At 45.0% G+C, this 20,422-nt stretch overlaps 1 protein-coding gene across 7 annotated transcripts in view; it reads right to left on the reverse strand.

The window, feature by feature from the left end:
- The window catches only part of LOC142503696 (cytosolic carboxypeptidase 6-like), a 1,053,590-nt gene that overhangs the window by 85,350 nt on the left and 947,818 nt on the right, over positions 1 to 20,422 (reverse strand). For all 7 annotated transcript variants that reach the window (XM_075616294.1, XM_075616295.1, XM_075616299.1 and 4 more), the window contains 2 exons: positions 15,979 to 16,131; positions 545 to 707 (listed from right to left, as the gene is read on the reverse strand). In XM_075616294.1, the coding sequence (XP_075472409.1) occupies positions 545 to 707; positions 15,979 to 16,131 (316 nt within the window). The remainder of the gene's footprint in view (positions 1 to 544; positions 708 to 15,978; positions 16,132 to 20,422) is intronic.

Here is a 20,422-nt window from a genome sequence, read left to right on the forward strand (position 1 = left end):
TTCCTTAGAAAGATACAATCACCTTTAAAGTAGCTGTCTTACTTCTTTCTTGTGAAAGGGAATGTCAGCAACCCTGGATTTAAGCATATCAGCTACTTATTCTTGCCTGTTTGATATCTGATGGCTTAATAATTACTTTGCAAACGGAAGACAGAGAAAAGCTAACAATTGTGGCTTTGATGACTGACAAACAGTGTTATCGCCCAAAGACATTAGATACATATTGTAAAACCCTCTAAGCCATTTGTTTACCGTGGAAATGTTCCAAGCTTAAAAAAATAATGCCAAAATACCTGCCTGATTTAGTTTTAAAGATATTTATCAGCTCCATTGAACCTATTAAACATGCCACTGTCCTTTCACTTTTTGTCCTAGGAGGGAGAGGGACTGACCCTTTAAGTGTTCAAATAATGATTCGGTCACCAAAAAAATAAAGTGAATTGAAAGCACTCACCTTCAGTGTTCTCTCATTAGAGCTTTCCAAAGTAAGGGCCCCAAAACCTCTACCCCCTGGAGCTGCCAGTGCATATTATTAAAAGGATACACGCTTCTTCAGTGTAGGGAATGGTAGAGTTGGTCCCTCCCACCATGTAACTGTAGAAAGAGACTTCCAAGGTGTAACAATATGAGGAGTCATCCAGGAGACCACCCAGGAAGCGTCTCCCGGTCCCGGCCTTCACCGTGTCTCTGTTGAAGGAAGTGCTGGACTAGAAGAAAAAAAAAGACACAAAGAGGCCCGTGTATCAATATCCCAAACTATGCACCTTTCAGATCATCAAGAGTATTATTCTTTTGTCTGCTCGGATTAAAGCAGCAAAAAGTGAAATCTTATATGCGTTTAAAAAAAATAAAATAATAATAATAATAATTTATGTATTATTAGATAATACAGGTTTTAGGCCACTTCCACAGCAGTGCAAGATCTTTCTAACACTTTCCTGTTTGTGATCATTTGTTGCCAATGTTCCCATCAGTTTGAGCTGCAAACTGTAACAATAGATAATGTCAACTTACTGTAGTTATATCAGGATACCTTGTAGATGCTGAGTTACACTGACTGAAGCAGCCATTATTTTTAGGCACACAATCAGGATTTTGACACATTTATTACAGGAGCATAAAACGATTGCCAGTTTAGGTAAGAATGTAGAATTATACATTGTCACACGCTTTACATATACAAATAAAAAGAAGAAAAAAAAGGGGGAATATAGTATTGCTGCTTTAAAAGCGATAACTGCTTCCTGCAACTACTTCATAACCCCTCCTATTGCTCCATATAACTAATTTAATGGCAAAACAGCCATTTTTTGATGTTGAAAAATGAAGTATACTCCCTCCTCAATATAACATGCCAACTTTTACTGACCGGAGATATTGATCCACCCCAACTAGTATATTTTTCATAATTTTCCAAATACAGCCAGCCCACAAAACACAACAGCTTATCACACTAAACTTAGGATGTACAGGGCTACTTAGCTATTCACCTAAAGATTAAAAGATATTGGAAGTGGAATATTTTCTGTTTGTTTTTTAGGGGATTTGCTTTAAGTGGGGGGCAGCAGGCGTGTGCTGTATGTGTAAAAATGAGGGCAACCCTCTAATAAGGAGTATAAGTATAGTAACAGCAAACAGCTCAAATTCATTACTCTTTGAGGGTTTGGAGTGAAGTTCTTCATGATACAAGATACCAATTTAGACTCTTTAAAGTGAAGAAGCGCCGAGAGTTTGCAGGTCAGCTCCTCCGTGAAATATTCAGTTTGTTTCACTAGGAGAATCTATTACCCTAAAGCTTTGCAAAGCTGAGTGGATGTCATCATTAAGAGCGCACAGTAGGGAAGCAGTAGAACAAATATTTATATCTTCGGGCTTAACAGCATAATAGCACAGACTGGAAAAGTGTGAAAGGAGAGAGAAAAAAAAAAGCAACAAGCATTCTGAGTGGGCGGAAGGACAACACATGGACGTGGCAGTGACAGCCACCTGGCCGTCTAATGATACGTAGGTGACACTGCTGCCAGGCACATGAAGTGAGATGGTAGTAGAAGGTAAGGAGAATCAGTATCTCTTACATATAAAACTACAGTGATACATCTGTTTGAACCCCTTTAGCTCCAGAGATGCCCACAACACAGATATGCACACGCTGTGGGGCTATTCCACGTTTCAGTGCTGGTAGACCACTTATGACCCATTCTCTTGAATGGCCTGTAAGGTGTCTTCTCGCGCCAGAAGGTGTCATATGAAATAGCACTACTTAGTAAATATGGCCCACAATCTTTCAAGACCTCGCCAGTTTTTGATTCACCAACTAAGAAACGACAAGATTACAAGTGCTAAAGAAGGGGTTACATGGCTGAGTGCTTTCATATTATGATGCCATCAATGTATTTTCCTACGTGGACCTGCAGCATTAAAGTCTTCCCTTTCTAAAATTCAAAGCCTGTATCATGTTCACCAATGGCTTCATATATCTTCCCAGCAATTAAACCAGAGCAGCAGTTTGAAATTAGCACATATTTCTTGCACATCCTCCCTCATTGTCATTGATATATGAAGTATAGGAAGAATGTCTTCGTTCCCACACCGGCTAACCTTCCACACTACAAAGAGGGCAAAAACAGTAAGTTAAAGGGGGGAGAGTGACGGAGTTGTCATAGAGAGTTGCTCAGGTCAGTACAGAGCATGGCATACAATGCAGGCTGAGTACGTATCAGGATAATGCTGCTCTCCCATAACTCCATCAGTGAAATCCCACATAGACACATCTACTGTAGCACTGGGATCTATTCAACAAATGCTGCAGCAAGACAAACCCAGAACTAAATGTACTGTATTAAAGGGGATACAAGAAACTAATGTAACAGCGTTTCCCCCACCCCATGGGAGATTCCCGTTACCAGGTGTATGGTGCATGCTACCTGTTGGTTCACAAGAGGCCGAGGTGTCCGCTGATGGTTGGGGGGACTGCAGAACAGGCTTCTGGGGTATATACCCGACATTTTCTCCATGGTACTCAGCACCTCCATCTGCTATAGGCTCCAGACGTATGAACACAGTCTCAAGGCAGTGCTGCCCAATGCAGTCACAGCTCTGGTCTCTCAAACTTCAGATGGTCCCTGGACCTGCACTATGGACCAAGGGCCCCCGCAGCAGTCCTAGCTCTTCCCTGATCCTCTAGCAGAACTAGGGGAATAGGTAATCACTCACTCTCCCCCGAAGGGAAGAGAGCCTGGGCCTGCCAATGCACAGCAGCCCGGTGTGTTACCTTGTCTCTATCACGGTAGAGACCTAACTAACAATTTAGAGATGCAACCCCCTTGAGTACAGTAGGGGGAGGGTACCAGGTCTGAACCCAGGATTGGGTAGAACACAGACCTGATCCCCCCTCCTCCCCTGTCACTCAAGGGTACTGCCTGAGTGGGGAAAACCCATGATTGGTCCTAACACTGCCTGCTGTTACCAGGACTGACATGTCAGAAAAGGGCAGAACAGTAGCCAGACATGGCATGGCTACACTCTAACTCTGGTGGAATCCAATTGTCCCCCACCTGGAGTCAAATTTGGTGTACCGTCTTCCATTTGATAAACCTGAAACATAGGAATCATTACAGTAGTATGCATAACATCTTCTGCAAAATACAGTACATCACAGTTTAATATGAAACAACAATCATATTACTGTCTAGACATGACCCAGGTACCCCCCCCCCACCCCCCCACCGTGGAGAACCTAATTACTTAATACTAATGCTTGGGTCTGGCTTCCTAACTAGTGCCCCAGTATTATCTGGCACGGTAACTGGAAACACTCTTTTTGGGTGTTGCTCTGAAACGTATTCCACCCTATCCATAAAAATGGATCTGCCTACCTTCCAGACCCCTACAAGGTATGCCACCCTTTCTTCCAAGTGATAGAAGGTGCTTTAACTGTGTGCTTTGATGTACGCCCTAATAACATCATTTAGCCACTGTTCCTGGTTCTCTTTCACCTCCCTCATTATAGGTTCAGGAACGTAGGGATACTGTAATCCATGTGACTGTCTATATCTCTGCACTACATGTCGCTCTGCCCTACTTATCTTTGTAAGTCTGCGGCCTTCGGCTTGGCCTGGCAGTACCCATAACAAGGGTTTCTGCACTGGAGGGTCGCTGTACCGATAGATTACACCCTTAGGTTGAACTATCCCTAGACGTATCTCATGCTCCCTGCGCCTTAATGCCTCAGCTGTTTCCCCGGGACTGAATTCTCCCTCCGCCCACCAGTGATCCATTATGTCTCCCATATCTAACAGAAATCTGGTGTGGTGCATGTAGGGAACATACCCCTGAAATCTAGGGTCCCACCAGGGTAGTGATTTAACTGGGGCTGTTTTAGTGGACCCAGAGCCTGAAGTAGTTTTTGATAAAAACCCTGAAGTGTCCGACCTCACAGACATCGCATATTTACTGCCCTCGGAAGTGACACTGTCCTCAATATCTTCATCATCAGACCCATCCCCAAAGTCCCAATCCCACCAGTCCTGAGAGGGCGTTGCGGGTTTCAAAAGACTCAGAGTCCACCATTTAGGGTTCTTTGAAAAAGAGGTCTGTGATAGCACGGTGGAGGTGGTACTAGTTGCAGGGCCTGGGGCAGTAAAGTCTTTCAAGTCTCGGTCAGAGTCCTTGGCCCGAGTCTCACCCTGACTGGATACCAGTGCTTTGCTCACAATATGAGGCTCCGTAACAGACTTTGGCTTGTGGCCCATTACATGGTCCTGATATTTGGCCATTTGTTTGGGGGTAAGTGTCTTAGTGAACAAGAAAAAAAGGAAAATGGTGTAAATAGCGCTAAAAGGTTAAACTATAACAATACAGTGTATTAATATTAATATTCAGTGGTTGACAAATCACCAAAAAATCTACTCACCACACGAAACAATCTACTCGCCACTTAGTACCAAACGTGTGCTGCTTGGGCCAATATTTACTCGCCCGGGGGTTAAATCCACTCGCCCGGGGCGAGCAAATGTATAGGTTTGTCGAACACTGTTAATATTAATATGTGACCCTACACAAAACCAAAAAATGGGCTAGGCTGCCAGGTGATACTAACTCCAAGACACAGTTAGCAAAAAACCCCACAAAATAAACAATACAGACCCGCGCCAATATAGTCCAAAGGGAATACTTATAGTCCAATGGTGTTAAAGTCTCTAGTGGTGGATATCAGCTTGTATCACTTTCCAGCTCCTCCACAAGACGTTACTCCATGCATATGTTGCAGAAAGAAAAGAGACTAAAAGAACACATCATAGTGCAACAATGCAAATATAGAACATGCAGGACAAACAGGACAGGACAAACACTAAACAGAACAAGCAAGGCTGACTAATAGTAAGAGTTTAATATACACAATAAAAAACTATATTTTTTTCGTGCACTTTCAGGGATCCCCTGAAGAAGTGCGCATGCGCACGAAACGCGTTGGGCAGTTTGTTTTGAGTTACTTTCAACTAAGGCAGAGGACTTGCAGAGCGTGATCGCAGTAATTGTTTGAGAGAAGGGATTTCGGCATTTCCACCCGCCCCTGGTGATGTGTTTCCGGCTGCGGATTGACTGACAGTCCCTGGAGAGCTCCAGATTCATTCGGAGTGACGCACTTCTGGTCGCGGAGTGAAGGACACCATTTGAAAGAAACCTTTGGATGTCACGTGTTCACACGGAGCTACAGCCGGTCACCATTCATTTATATCTCTGCTTACGATCTGTGGCAGTTCTGTAAGTAGGACTCCGGTTTTAACCTACCGGATCCCACATCTGCTATAGTTTTTTATTGTGTATATTAAACTCTTACTATTAGTCAGCCTTGCTTGTTCTGTTTAGTGTTTGTCCTGTCCTGTTTGTCCTGCATGTTCTATATTTGCATTGTTGCACTATGATGTGTTCTTTTTGTCTCTTTTCTTTCTGCAACATATGCATGGAGTAACGTCTTGTGGAGGAGCTGGAAAGTGATACAAGTTGATATCCACCACTAGAGACTTTAACACCATTGGACTATAAGTATTCCCTTTGGACTATATTGGCGTCGGTCTGTATTGTTTATTTTGTGATAAGTGTCTTAGTGCTCACTGGAGTCGCAGCCTTTTTGCGTTCCAGGTGTGCCTGTACATGGTCCATAAAGTGACTCATGCCAGTGCTAGGTGCAGCGGTACTCACCGGAGTGGGAATCAGCCGTTCCTCGTCCGCCCCGGTGGTCGCCTCCCTGTTCACATCACCAGGTTCTGGCCTCGCGGGATCCTGATAGAGGTCGATGTCGCTCACTGGAAGTATGTCGACATCGGGCCTTTGAGTGGGCGTGTCGTCCTCTGCATAGGGATCACTGTAGCCCGGTACCTTCTCGCCGGAAGTCTCCATCGGTTCCTGCTGGGAGTAAGGAGGTGGTCTCTCACTGCTCCGCTGACTCGCTGGAACCCTGGGACTCGCCGATCGGGATGCTGGTTTGCCGACCTGGTCGTTAAGAACCGCCACCCATGGGACGCTCCTCCGCCACTCAGGCCGCACCGTCGCTGTCATCGGGACCGGACTGCACCGTCGCTCGATGTCACACGTACTGTTGTCATCTTTGGCGGGATCTGTAAGGGTACACGCCGGCTGGCGAAGCACCACAGACACCCGACTGCTGCTCAGGGTCGATGAGGTTAGGGACACCACCATGGGGGATAGGCACCGGAGCATTGCACCATCATCTATAGCAATCAACAGGCAGCGGTTTAGCTCCTGTGCCTGACTGACTGTGGCTCCTCCTCACCCCATGTAGTCACCTTATCCGGTTGTTCGTCCTTCGTCGATTCCGACTCACGAACCATCTCTGGTACCATCTCTGGGACCGGATCTGGAACCATCTCGGGAATCGCTCCAATCATCGGGGTACACGGACCCCCTGGAGCATCCGCTGGGGCGCACAGGCCCTCAGGAACCTCCATTGCTGAGGTAGTTGTGTCATCATCGACCTCCCAGGTATTGGGGTCAGCGGCGTCTTTCGTACAGAAGGCCGTAGGCCTTAGCAGCGTTGGCTTAAAATAGTGTGCTCCGCACCGTGGACACGTAGCGGCCCAGACAAGGTCTCCGGCCGGGAAGTCGCACTTGGTGCAAAGGCATGGCTACACTAGTTTCCTGGTTTTGCAGCTGGAAGACTTTGATATAAGTAATCCCCCTACTCCAGAGATTCTCAACTCCAGTCCCCAAGACCCCCCCCCCCTCTCCCCACCAGGTCAGGTTTTAAGGCTATCCCAGCCTAGGCACATATGGCAAAATCAATGGCTCATTCGAAGATGGAGCCACTGATTGAGCCACCTGTGCTACGTAAATAACAACACAATGTACTTATTACTAGTTAAACATTTGTGAAATAGTTATCCCAACCTCACCATGATAACGACACAAATAAATCCGACTTTGATTGGGTTTTGTCATTGGGTGAGAGTGGGAATGATTTTTTTTTTTTTTAAATCAATATCACATTTAAAAAAAAAAAAAAAAACATTTTGGAAGATTATCAGATTAAAGGCTGTAAGTGTGAGAGTGGGGTGCCCCCTTCCTCGCCTTCTATTGGCTGTTACACACCACCTCCCTCTCCCCCTGCTTCTCTAACACTTTTCCCTTGACTGGGCTTTCTTTTCCATGCCCTATATATAAATCAGTAGAGACAAGTAAGGTCAAATCATCTCAATAAGGTTATGCGGCTAACCCATATAATCACTCTCTCTTGCACACACTCGGGTATCTTTATACTCTTTCTATTCATTCCTACCTTTCTCATGTAATGTCACCACCAATACATTATTGTGAGGGTACGAAAATAGCCCCTGCTTCCAAATTCAAAATGAAATAACCATGATGTGTAAAGATGACTACATATGCAATAAGAGATTTCTAAGGAATGCATGTACAGTACCTGCTATGTTATATCATTTCTATTGCTCAAATGTGAAAAGTTATGCTCTAACCCAGGGGTGGGCAACGTCAGTCCTCAAGGGCGACCAACAGGTCAGGTTTTCAGGATATACAGGTGGCTCAATCAGAGGCTGAACCACCTGTGCTGAAGCAGGGACTGATTGAGCCACCTGTGCTGAAGCAGGGATATCCTGAAAACCAGACCTGTTGGTGGCCCTTGAGGACTAGAGTTGTCCACCCCTGCTCTACTCCCCTTTGCTCCAGCAATGCACTGGTTGGCAGTGTGTCGCTGGTATAGATGTGAGAAATATTAATACATTATATTATTATTATAGTGTTACATCCTTTTATTATTATGATTATTATTATTATTATTATTATGTAATATTTACACAATATAAATAGGTACCCCCAGGTGAGTCAGTCCTGCATATTCATGGAATTTTAAGTGACTCGTTTGGGAAACGTTCTTGGTCCTTTCCCTGCATTGTAAGCCCCGGCTGCGAAAACATTTCACAAACGTGCAGAATGTTCCAGCACCGAAAGGGGGTAACCTCACGTATGTTATGGGTTTTGAACTGCGTGGTCCATATTATTTGTTGCATTTCATAAATGACCAATAAAAATAAATATATTTCTGGCAGAGCAAACCCTGACCAATGCCACCCCGGGGAGCCTATAATGGAACCAACATGGAATAAATGACATGAAAGTGGTAAATTCCAATTTCACGTTCTATGCGCCTTATGCTGGCAGTTAATTCTAAAACAACACCCCGAGGTCAGGCAGGATTGGACTCTCTGCCTCCATGTGACAGGGCTGTCTTATTTATTTCAGATTTTCTGCAGGGCAATGTTCCTAGCAGCGAAATGGGAAAAAAAAACCACACATTTTTTACAGTCTGCTACTCTCTGTCACCGATACATGCCGGCAAAATCCTGTATAATATAGCAACGAGACCAAGACGTGCGCTGTACCCGCAGGAGATATACTGGGACTTTGTCTCCGTACAAGGAAATATCATAACAGGCCCGGGGAAGCACTTTATACTAACAGCTTGAATAGTGTTTATTTTCCAGTGTCCTAGAAAAGATTGCAAAGCGGCCCATTTAACTCCATTACCGCAAGGAAGGCCTGAAAACCCACCACAGATGAATGCATCGCAGGGTTAAAGAGGTTAAATAAATATTTTAAGATGTGTGTCGTATTTGCGTAGCAGACTCTATTAACTCGTTTAGAGCAGAGAGCTGACTAGGTGTGCATTTTTTTAAAAGAAGCAGGCAGTGGAGAGGTTAATGTAGCAAACAACTGATTGAGTAAATGACTGGTTCTACATGTAAGAGAACATTATTTTAATGTGAGTTCAGTGCTGGTTTACCCATTAGCCACGTGCCGAGGCGAGGGGGCTCCCGTAGGTTGCGGTGGGCCGGTGCTGCGGCTCTCCTTCTCCCCATGCAGCAGCCCAGCGGTCACTGTCTGCCATACTCTCCTACCCGACCGGAGGAGGGAGCTGCAGAGTACCCGAACCTCCCCCAAGGTAAGGCGTGTGTGGGGGGCAGCGGCGGATTTCCAGATCCGGCACCCCATGGCACTTACCTGGTGCTGCCTCCTCCGTGCTGCCGCCCTCCGTCTTCTTTGAAATCGCGGCGTCACCAACGCGACGTCACACGGCGGCTTTTTTCCATGGCAACGTGACATTGTGACATCATTTGACGCCACGAAAATGCATTGCCATGGCAACGAGGCGCCTTATGACGTTGCAGCATCAATTGTTGCTGCAGAAAATGGCAGAGGCAACAGCAGGTAAGGAACTTCCCATCAGGCCCGAAAGGCCCGAGAGTGCGGCATCTGTGTATTGCCGCCTCCAAATGTTGTCGCCTTAGGCCCGGCCTATCGAGCCTAATGGGAAATCCACCACTGGTGGTGGGGAGGTATGTGTGTGTATGTAGGAGAGAGATGGGTGTCTCTTACCGTCTCTGGAGTGTCCCTCCTCCTGCAGTGTCGCGTTCTCATGGCAAATCGACATAAAAATACACCGCTACATCACACTGTGATGCATTGCCATGACAACGAGACACCACATGACGCTGCAACATCATGACTCTACAGAAGCAGGGCCACCTTGAGGAAAGGCCCTCAAACCTAAGGGCCCTAGAGGGTCTTACTCTGGCTCTGTGTGAGTTTGATTTATTTGTAGCACAATTTTTAGGCAGATGTGTTAGCGCTAAGAACTCAGACATGGAGATGTCATTATCACACAAAAAAATGAACAACATGGTAGCAAGACATCACAAAAGAGACAGATGCTATTGCTATTATGAAAAGGTTGGTGTATTGTGTGAGCATGGGCAGTAACGCGGCTTATAAAAAGTTCGTTCACAAGTTTAACTTGAACTTTGGAACAAACTTTCAAATCCGAGCCAAAGCCGGTGAAGACACATCCTCATTCGCTTTTATTTATTTTTACATAAACAGCGCTCTCGAGTTCGCGAATGATAAAAAAAAAAAAACTGTGAGCTGTTACGAAATTTTTGGAAAATGTCTCCCACATTTTGTAAATAATATGGAAGCTTATTTTTATATATTTCCATAACATGTTACAAAACCAATCAAGTTCTGGCAAAACTAAAACATGAACAATTTTTAGAACCAAAATCAAAAACACCAATGAAAAAGCCAACTCTTCGTGTCACGCCCAATATGCACCCTGCCACCATTTTTTATATTGCTAAGTGGAGGGAGAACAGCGACCCAGTTAGCGCCTTCCCAGTTGTTTAATTGTAAGAAATGTATCACGACGGATAATCGTGGCATCTAAGATTTACTTCCCTGTTACATTTAACTGAAACAGAGGAGACGCAGGGCTTCATCTCCTCCCCCAGCGAGCGTCCAGATTAACTATCTCTAAACAGGTTTGTACAGGGCTTAAGCTGTTGTGTGTACGACATTTATCCACTCACTGGAGGGAGAAATGTCAGACTTAACAAAACGCTACAACTTTGTTAACATTACAGGCGATGGGTAATATAATGCGCTCAGCTTTTGTGTCAGCAGCTGACAATTCATCCTTTTAAAGTGGCACAGGCTCAGAATGATCTTTGGAGGAGGCAATGAAATTGAAACTGAAGAGAATGCAATCATTCAGTCTGTGCCTAGCTTATAGTATCATTGTCCTGTGATTAGAACACTGAGACTGCTACAGTACATGCAGTGAGCAACATCCTTAGCCATGGAACAACGGGATGCCATAGTAACCGCAACTGATTGGAAAGGCGAGAAGTTGCTAGAATCTCACACTAGGACTGGGACACTTTAAACGCACAGTAAAATCCTTAAACACCTGTAGTGCCGGAGAACTCACATTCATTGTAATATTGTTCCAGGCCTCCAGTCTCAGGGGGATCCCCAGATACAATCTTTCCAAAAACAGCACAGGAAAGAAAAATACGCTCCACGTCCTTATAGATGATTTAACACAACGTAGCAGAAAAGTCCAGTTTCCCAGAAGAGGAAATGGCAGTCACTTTATATTCTCTCCAACACCTTAAAGAAAGATGTCTCCGGAGACCTAAAGCACAGGATAAGAATGGTCTGTAGTTCGTACAACATTTGTGGTCTGTTTCCAATATGTTCCCCAAAGTAAGAACCTGTCCAGCAGTGAAGTCGTTGTTAAAACCTCATCCACTGGCCTGTCAGCCAGTCACTGTCAGAAATGCAGTGGGGGGGGGGGGGGGGTTAAAGTCTTCCGGGCTGCGTGATTGTTTCAACAATGGTGCAAAAAATTGCATCTGATCAAATAAAATGGTATTGTAATGGTATGTCTGCTTTTCCTCTGTAAAATCGGTGCAGGTCTTTTTCAGACCAATTTGCTCCAGTTGTGCAGCTGAGAGACGTCCCCAAACAGAACCCACAGTTTCAGGGCTTTGAATACAAATACATTTAAGGAATATGTCCCACTCAGGCAAAATTAACACCAGCTCAGATATGGGGGGTTTAGTAGATGCTCATAAAAAAGAGAAATATGATGTAAAAAATGGATAGAACCTATTATATCACTAGTCTAAATGACGATAAGGGCAGCAAGTTCATAATAAATCAATTTAATTGCAAAAATGCCTGTGTTGCAGGTTGATACATCACCCCTTGGTCTCCCATTCCCTGTGTATAAGGAAGAACAAGATTTGTTTTCACTCTGTTTCTTCCAAAGGCTCCTGCAATTTCCGAGCTGCAGAACGAAATCCCTTTGAGCTGTGACTCATTTAGGCAAGATCCAGATAAGTGAGAACCTTCTCCAAAGTGCATCCCATTTCACAGCAAACAGGTTATTAACTCTATACGTGCAGTCTGCATTCGAAAGCCCACCACATTATTAATGTAATATTGGGTTTTTTTTAACATCAAAAGGGGAACCATTTTTTGTGTTAAATGCCTACAAAATTATATCCACACTTCAAACCTTTTCAGTTCTTAGTCCTTGGTAAATCAATTAGCACTGACAGATGCTTTAAGGAGAATAATCTTTTTTTAATGTGACACGTCATTGGATAAGGTAATAGGACATTGTTTCTGAGCTTGGCTAAGACAGGGATACAGTCAATTATGGTCGGCAGTATACAGGCCGGTTGGCCCCCGGAAGCTGCCTACACTCGCTAATGGAAATAACTGAGCATTATAATCATTTTATTTCTATAAGGTGCATGATTGAGGATTGATGTGGAGAAGCTTCGCAGACACGACCAGGGGCGGATTGCAGACCAATTTCGTCCCGGGCGAGTTCTCTCATGCCGGCCCTCCTCCTCCTACGATGCGAAGCCATGTGACGTCACGGTTTCATGGCAATGCGTCATTTGAGGTCGGGTCGCCATGACTACGTGACGCTGCAGGAGGAGATACCGCTCCAGAGAAGGTAAGAGAGAGAGGCCCTGCTCACTCCCTCAGAATCACAGTTTAATTGTTGTGGGGAAGAGCGCAGGGCTTCTGTAACCGTGGGGGAAGGTGCAGTCACATCAATGGCACCTTCATCAAGTCCCCCTTACATTCCCCCTTCTCTTGCTTCCCCCTTCCACTCCCCCCTCTCTCTTTTCCCCTCTTACACTTCCCCCGTCTCTCTATTCCCTATTACAATCTTCCCTCTCTCTCTTCCAGTCACTCACTCCATCACCCACATCAACCCTTAATAATCTTACCTTAGGGTGAGGAGGTCTTCTCCGTGCTGATCCGCCCCTGGGACAGTTGTCCTATCACCAGCCACACAGACAGCCTATCACCCACAGCACCGGCACACAGCACTGGCCCACAGCGCCAGCCCACCGGTGCAAGCCCGAATGCCCAACAGGCCAATCCGCCCCTGAACATGTTTGTGGACAGGCAGAGCATCATTGCACACTTTTTCTCGCCTGTTTTGTGTATTTCAAAGGTTATGTTTCATTCTTTAAAGTCATTATATTGCTCTGCCCACGCTGAACGGTGTCCTCTACATTGTAAAATATGTTATTTTTAATCTCTAATTAAATGACCCTGCTTAATGCTTCTTTCAGTCCCAAGCTGGTGCAGGATGCTGAGGAATACAAATTGCATTTTTCAATAACCAAAGGAAACCCTCCAGTATTTGAGAGACCAGCAGCACATTGGCAATAAAGGCGTTAAATGTGAGCCCAGAAGCTGGTGGTGGCCACTTTGGTGCTGTCCCAGGTCAGTAGTGACTTCACAGTTCCCTAGTATACAGGATAAGTATTTGTGTTTGTAGAGGAGATTACACTGGGGCACCCTGGTGTCTTGTCTACACAGAATTCATCTTGTTCTCAAGATCCATACGCTGATACTCCCTTTAACATAGGGGTATCTAACACCATGAGGGGCCTGATCATATTTAATTGAACTTCACTTGGGCCTTACATACCATAAAATATCAAAATACCCAGCTTCTCTCCCAAATGCTCTCCTCATCGCCAGCTTCTCCCCCACATGTTCCCTTCCTCACCAGCTTCTCCCCCACATGCTTCCCTCATCACCAGTTTCTTCCCCACATGCTCCCCTCATCACCAGCTTCTCCCCGACATGCTCCCTTCCTCACCAGCTTCTCCCCCACATGCTCCCCTCATCACCAGCTTCTTCCCCACATGCTCCCCTCCTAACCAGCTTCTCGCGCACATGTTCACCTCCTCACTAGCTTCTCCCCCACACATTCCCCTCATTAAGAGCTTCTCCCCCACATGCTCCCCTCCTCACTAGCTTCTCTCCCACTTGCTCCACTCCTCACCAGCCTCTCTCCCACGTGCTTCCCTCCTCATCAGCTTCTCCCCCTCATGCTCCCCTCATCTCCCCTACATGTTCTTCTCGCCTGCTTCTCCCCCACATGTTCCCCAATTTTTTCTTCACTCTTTCCCTCTTTCTCTCTCTCCTCCCTCCCCTCTCTCTCCTACGCCCATCCTCCCCTCTCTTACACCCCCAATGCCTCTTTCTCTTAAACACCACACACCCGTCTCTTACCCCACCCTCCACCCCTCTCTCACCCTCCCCCAATCCTTCTCTCTCTAACCGCCCCCCCCACTCCTCTCTCTTAACCCTCCCCCTGCCCCCAGCTTTCTCTCTCTTACCCATCCTCAGCGGGGAGAAGCTGATGCTGAGAATCTGAGAACTGCAGCAAGATCACACAAAGGCAAACACTATTTGGCCCAACAAGCCTTGCGATAGGTCCTGCTGCAGTCAACCATGGCAGCAGTGTGAGATTGCATTGGAGGCACCAAAGGATGCTCCCCCACACTGGCTCTCCCCCAAAAATGTATGTAACTTTCGCCCCATGCAGGACCCCCGATCGTCCTCTGCAGGCCGCATTCGGCCTCGGGTCTTATATTTGACACCTCTGCTTCAACAGAAGCACAAACTTGTTGCGTATGCATGTGCCCATAAATCCTTAATCATACCGTAACCCTGGACTTCTCCGTCCCCCCCTCCCCCACCCCCCACGCCTAGTTACAAACCCTTCATTATCCCCAGAACCTCCACATTATTTAAATCGGCAACCGCTATCCCTTAGTGTTTCTATACCAGAGGGTCTCTTGGACCTGGGCTCTTACCAGCTGGAAGCCCCCCAGTTTAGGAGATATGAAGCTCAAATGAACCCCATGGGCCTCAACCATTGACATTCAATAAACAATGGGAACACTGTGTATTATAGAGACATCCCTTTGTTCAATGGCTCAGCAGCAATGGGTCCGCTAGTGGCCAGTCCTGTTTCCCTGGAATATTTGAGGCTCATATTATCTTAACTGGGAATCCCGCCAGTGGAAAGAGTAGAATAGTCCTCATAAATAGACAAAGAAATGGGGTCATCTGAATTGCTGCATTAAACAATCCCTGTCGTTATTGCTCGTATCGGGTTTTGTATTTTAATGCAGCACAAGTAAATCTTTATCATACACAAAACCATGAAATAAAACCATTTATGTATGACTCACTGATGAGAAAACTTCTATTACTTTCCATCCGGCAAATGGCTCTTTTTTTTATTATATCTCTGTAAGTTTGCAGACTCTGCTGTTTTAGGTCAAAATGACCTTCGTTTTTTTTTATTTAGGTGAAGTTTTGAGAAATAATAATAAAAAAAACCAGCAATTCCTAAATGCAACTTCTCACATCTTCCTGCTAACACAAAGAGAGAACAGCTGAACAGTACAGAATAATCTGAATACAAAATAGCTAGTCTATTTATCAGCTGTACGTGTCACAATCTGTGCAAAGCTTTACTGTAATATGTGCATCATTATTGTTGATATTATTAACATTAAACAAAGAAGGTGTCACAACGCTCACCAAATGAATTGATATGGATATTTGAGGTTGCCTATGTTGCCAAGATTGGCAACTGGTGCTACCTATGTGCTGAGATAGTATTGGTTTATCAAAAAGGACAGCAGTTAAAAAGATGACTGTTGTCCCAAAAAGAAGCACTATTATTAACATTATCATCATTATAATTATCGTCAATATTTTTTATTATTATTATTAATATATATTATTTAGCAAATCCCTGGTACTTACAAAGGAGAAATCCTCAGCGTTTTGACACAGTAACTTTGGGAAAACGGCCTGTCTCTGGAACAGCTCCTCCTGCTCGAAGATGTTCCCATACATGAAACCGTTCATCATGGTGGAGTGAGCGTGGATGTCAATGTAGAATTCCAGGCTGGTTTTCTGTTGGGGTGGAACATAATTGAACAGTGTAAACATTCCACCAACAAGAACAATAATGGCACAGGATCAGTAGCTGCTACTTTCAGCCCATTGGATTATCATTGTATGTATGTATGTATGTATGGATGCATGTATTTATTTATCTAGCGCCATTAATGTACATGACACCTCACAGCAGTAATACACGTGAGAATCATATAAATAACAAATAATATAAATAACACGTAATGGGAAGAAGCGCTTCAGACATAAAAGTAACATTTAGGAAAAGGAATTCCTGCCCCGAAGAGCTTACAATCTAATTGGTAGGTAGGAAAAACGTACAGAGACAGTTGGAGGGCGTTCTGGTAAGTGCGTCTACAAGGGGCCAAGGTTTATGTATCAGGTGTATAGTTTTAGCCACAGAGCTACTCATATGCTTTGTTAAGCAAGTGTGTCTTTAGGTGGGTCTTAAAGGTGGATAGATAGGGTTCTAGTCAGATATTGTGGGGAAGGGCATTCCAGAGATCTGAGGCAGTCAGTGACAAGGGTTTAAGGCGGGAGAGGGCTTTAGATACAAAAGGGGTAGATAGAAGATATCCTTGAACAGAACGCAAGTTAACTCCAGTCTCTCGGCTGCAAAACTGGAGCTCAACTGGCACAAGAAAGAGCATCATATTTAACAACGGCAGGGAATCCCATAGAAATCAATGAAGTTTCCGTCCAGTTTTGCAGCTGGGAGACCTTGTTAATGCCCACCCCCAAATCTCCTTGAAATAGGTTCTTCTGAAGGTAAGAGTAGGCACCTCAAATCCAACAGGCCCCAACGGGTTTGGCAAGTACAAAAAAAAGATGTAATTTGGGGTTTTTGCTACTTGAAGTTGCTTGTTTATGAATGCGAGGGAATATAAGGGGAGTTTCCTAATGAATTATTATCTTACACTGTCATCTTCATTCGACATTTCATTAGCATGTAGCTACTGGTGATATTTCCACATTAACAGGTATCTAATGTGACCCGGTTCCCCCCTGGGTCCCCCTCCATCCCCTTACCTTCCACTGTGGCTGCATCTGGCAGCGGAGGATGGGGAGGGCGTGGGGCAGCGCTGTCTCACACACTTAGTTGGGTGGCTTCTTGTGGACACCAGGGTGGTTGGGTGCCCAAGGGCCCCTAGGTAGTCTGTGGACTATATACCAAGAGTGGGACCCTTTGGGTGTGGTGGTACGGTAATGCGTGAACGTGGTGGTTGTGTATATATGTTCCGTGTTCTTTTCTATGCAGTAAACTGTTATACTGTTACCAGTGTGTGCTTCCTGTAACAGGGTTATCCCACACCGCAGGATCCTGTACAGGTGGAGGCGCTCACCAGAAATGATTCAGGTACACCCCAGGCTCCCAGCAGCGGAGGCTCAGGCCTTTTGTGAGCCGCCGGTAAAGCACCGCACATACACCGTAGCCACATATCTCCCCGGGGGTGAGGGAAAGTGCGCTACACTAATATATCAAAGTATCTTGAACAGGTATCTGATAAGGTATCATTTTAAACAGATGGTCGTTTTCAGTGTACCAGTTTCTTTTGGCTGTGCTTATTTGAGTAAATGATACTGCTACATGTGATTCTTATCACATACATGTAGGGTTTAACCTTGCCTAGAAATCCCCATCCCTTGTTTGAGTAACCTACGCTGCCACCTTTACAGAAAGTTTCCTCTTCACTGGAGAAGCAATTAAAAATAAGGAGAAGGCAAAGCACCCTGAAATTAAAAGGGAGAGTGATTGTCATATCATATGTCTGAGAAGACCAGACGAAAGTAATAAATTGTTAGCTGGGAACTCGCGGGATGCTGAGAGCTGTCTTTTAAGGGAGATGCAAGTTACCTCCTGCTATGATATTAAACTCATCATTTTGTGCTCTGGAGGAGGAATTCAAAATGATTCAACAGACGCCGTCCAAAGTCATCCTTCTACTCAATTCCCAGAAGTGCCTCTTTTTATGCTTATGAGCTGCAGAGATTTTTTTTTTTTTTAGTAAAACGGTAATTACCGGTGAGATCATGTGACCAGATGCACCCAGGAACCATTTTTTTCTGAGCCGGAGAAACAAAAGAGGTATCTCTTCTGTTCTTTGTCACTACAGAAATGGAGCTGAGACACAGCACGAGAGCAGAGAGAAATAATAACTTTCACAGCCACGCCGCAGACATTCTCTTGCTTTTTCCTCTCGTGATCAAAAAATAAAACTAAAAAAGGAATGTTTTTAATAATCATCAAGTCGGTCATTGCTCCGGAGTTGGTGGTTTTGTCCTGCAAGGCGGGAGATGTTTGCTCCGCTCTGCACGGGAGTACTGTCATTTGATGCTAAACGAATCATTTTGCGATTAGCGTGTCTATTCATCAAAGTAACGCCGCTGCAAAACTGGGGCTGAAAAACAGCATCAGATTCATTAAAGAGAAGAATTCCTACTGAAACCAACCTGATTGATATCCTTGGGCCGGTTTGTTTGGCAAAACTTTTCGCCTCCGTTTTGCCACCAGGAGATTTTGGTAAATGGCCCTACAGTGTTTACATATTAAAGTCCTATGGCTGGGCAACTGGTATAGAAAAAACAGCAGCAGTTTTAGCAAAGGTCTATGGGGCTTATTTTTCAAAATATCTCCGTGCAAAAACAGCACCAGATTTATCAGAGAGAATGAATCCCGTTGTGCCTTTCCTTTGATTAGGCTGGTGCAATTGTTTTGAGAGACTTTAGTTAATGGACCAGGGGTGGGCAAGGGCAACTCCAGTTCTCAAGTGCCCTCAACAGGTCAGTTTTCCAGGATATACCTGCTTCAGCACAGGTGGGTCAATCAGTGTCTCAGTCTTCGACTCTATATTTTTAAAGCAGCTAGGAAAACCTATATTTATATATGTAAATTTTGCTTTTGGGAGACTTTCATAAAATAACACATACAGGGCTAAATACTGAGCTCAATCTAGTAGATTTGGGCAACTCTAGTCCTCAAAGGCCAGCAACAGATTGGGTTTTCAGAATATCCCTACTTCAGCACAGGTGGCTCAATCTGAGCCACTGATTGAGCCACCTGTGCTGAAGCATGGTGAAAACTTGGCCTCTTGGTGGCCCTGAGAACTAGAGTTGCCCGCCCCTGAATCTATCATGCCTGGCAGTTTGTGATTTTGGGAGGGTTTGTAGGAGGAGCTAGGCAGGAGTAAGGCCGTGCTTATAATGGCGGAGCGCTTGCGTGCGACGCTGCGCACCGCCGGAACAAATATATGCAGAGCAACGAAGGCGCACACAGTGCACGCGACCGCGCCTCGTCCAGGTGCATGATTTTTCAACAGATTTGACCAATTGTTTTCCCTGCGACGCCCCGTCACGTGAGCGGTTCAGCCAATGGGGCGAATTGCTCACCTGACGTCACGACCACGCCTCCCGCCGGCACTGCGGGGTTCGCGCGAGTGACATCATGCGGTCGCGCTGCCGGCTCTACTACAAACGAGGCCTAAGACGACACACACACATAACAAGTTGTTTCAGGTTTCTCCCGTCTTAGCATCACATATTTCTGCCAAGACCACAGCAACCAATGTGGGTGGGTTGCAGGAAACCAGTTGAACAAGCACCTTAGATATGATGCAGTCACAAAGTGTGCAGTATGGGGGATTGGCGTATAAACCTCATAGCCTTGATGTTCTGTTATGGTAATGATGCTTTCCATTATACTCCATTGTTTCCACGAAACACAATCCTATACTGTATGACTCCCAAAACACCCTCTTCTTCATCGTGTACGATTCCCAGCCCGTGCTGCAATTTGTCCACAAACATTATACCAACGAGTCCAACAGGATTTCATTACTACCGCAACCAGTGCCATATTTAAAGTAATAAATCTCATCTGAGAAAGTGTTATCATAAGACACAGCACACTAAGGTTACAGATGGAGGTCAGTGCTCAGGGACTTCCATTTATCTGGATACGGAATGTAACATTAAACTGTCTTCTCTATAGACATAGTGTAATTATAGAATATATTGAAACCAATCAAATGATGTGTCTGAGCTGTAGTGAGATGTTATGCCTTCGGTGTAAAGATCAAGCTAGTGAGAAACACTTGACTGAATTAACATCTCAGCTCCCGTTTGCTGACAGTTAATGTTTGACCATAATAGCCAATAAAAGGGAAGATGAGATATGACAGGAGCAGTAACACCAATGGTTTATTGCAGCTCTTATCATAATGGGTATTGTATATTAGCATCTTATCTCGATGATGTTGGGTGCAGTATTTTTGCTGAATCTTTCTCCGGC

This window comes from Ascaphus truei, chromosome 10 (genome assembly GCF_040206685.1).
Source record: "Ascaphus truei isolate aAscTru1 chromosome 10, aAscTru1.hap1, whole genome shotgun sequence".
NCBI lineage: Eukaryota > Metazoa > Chordata > Amphibia > Anura > Ascaphidae > Ascaphus > Ascaphus truei.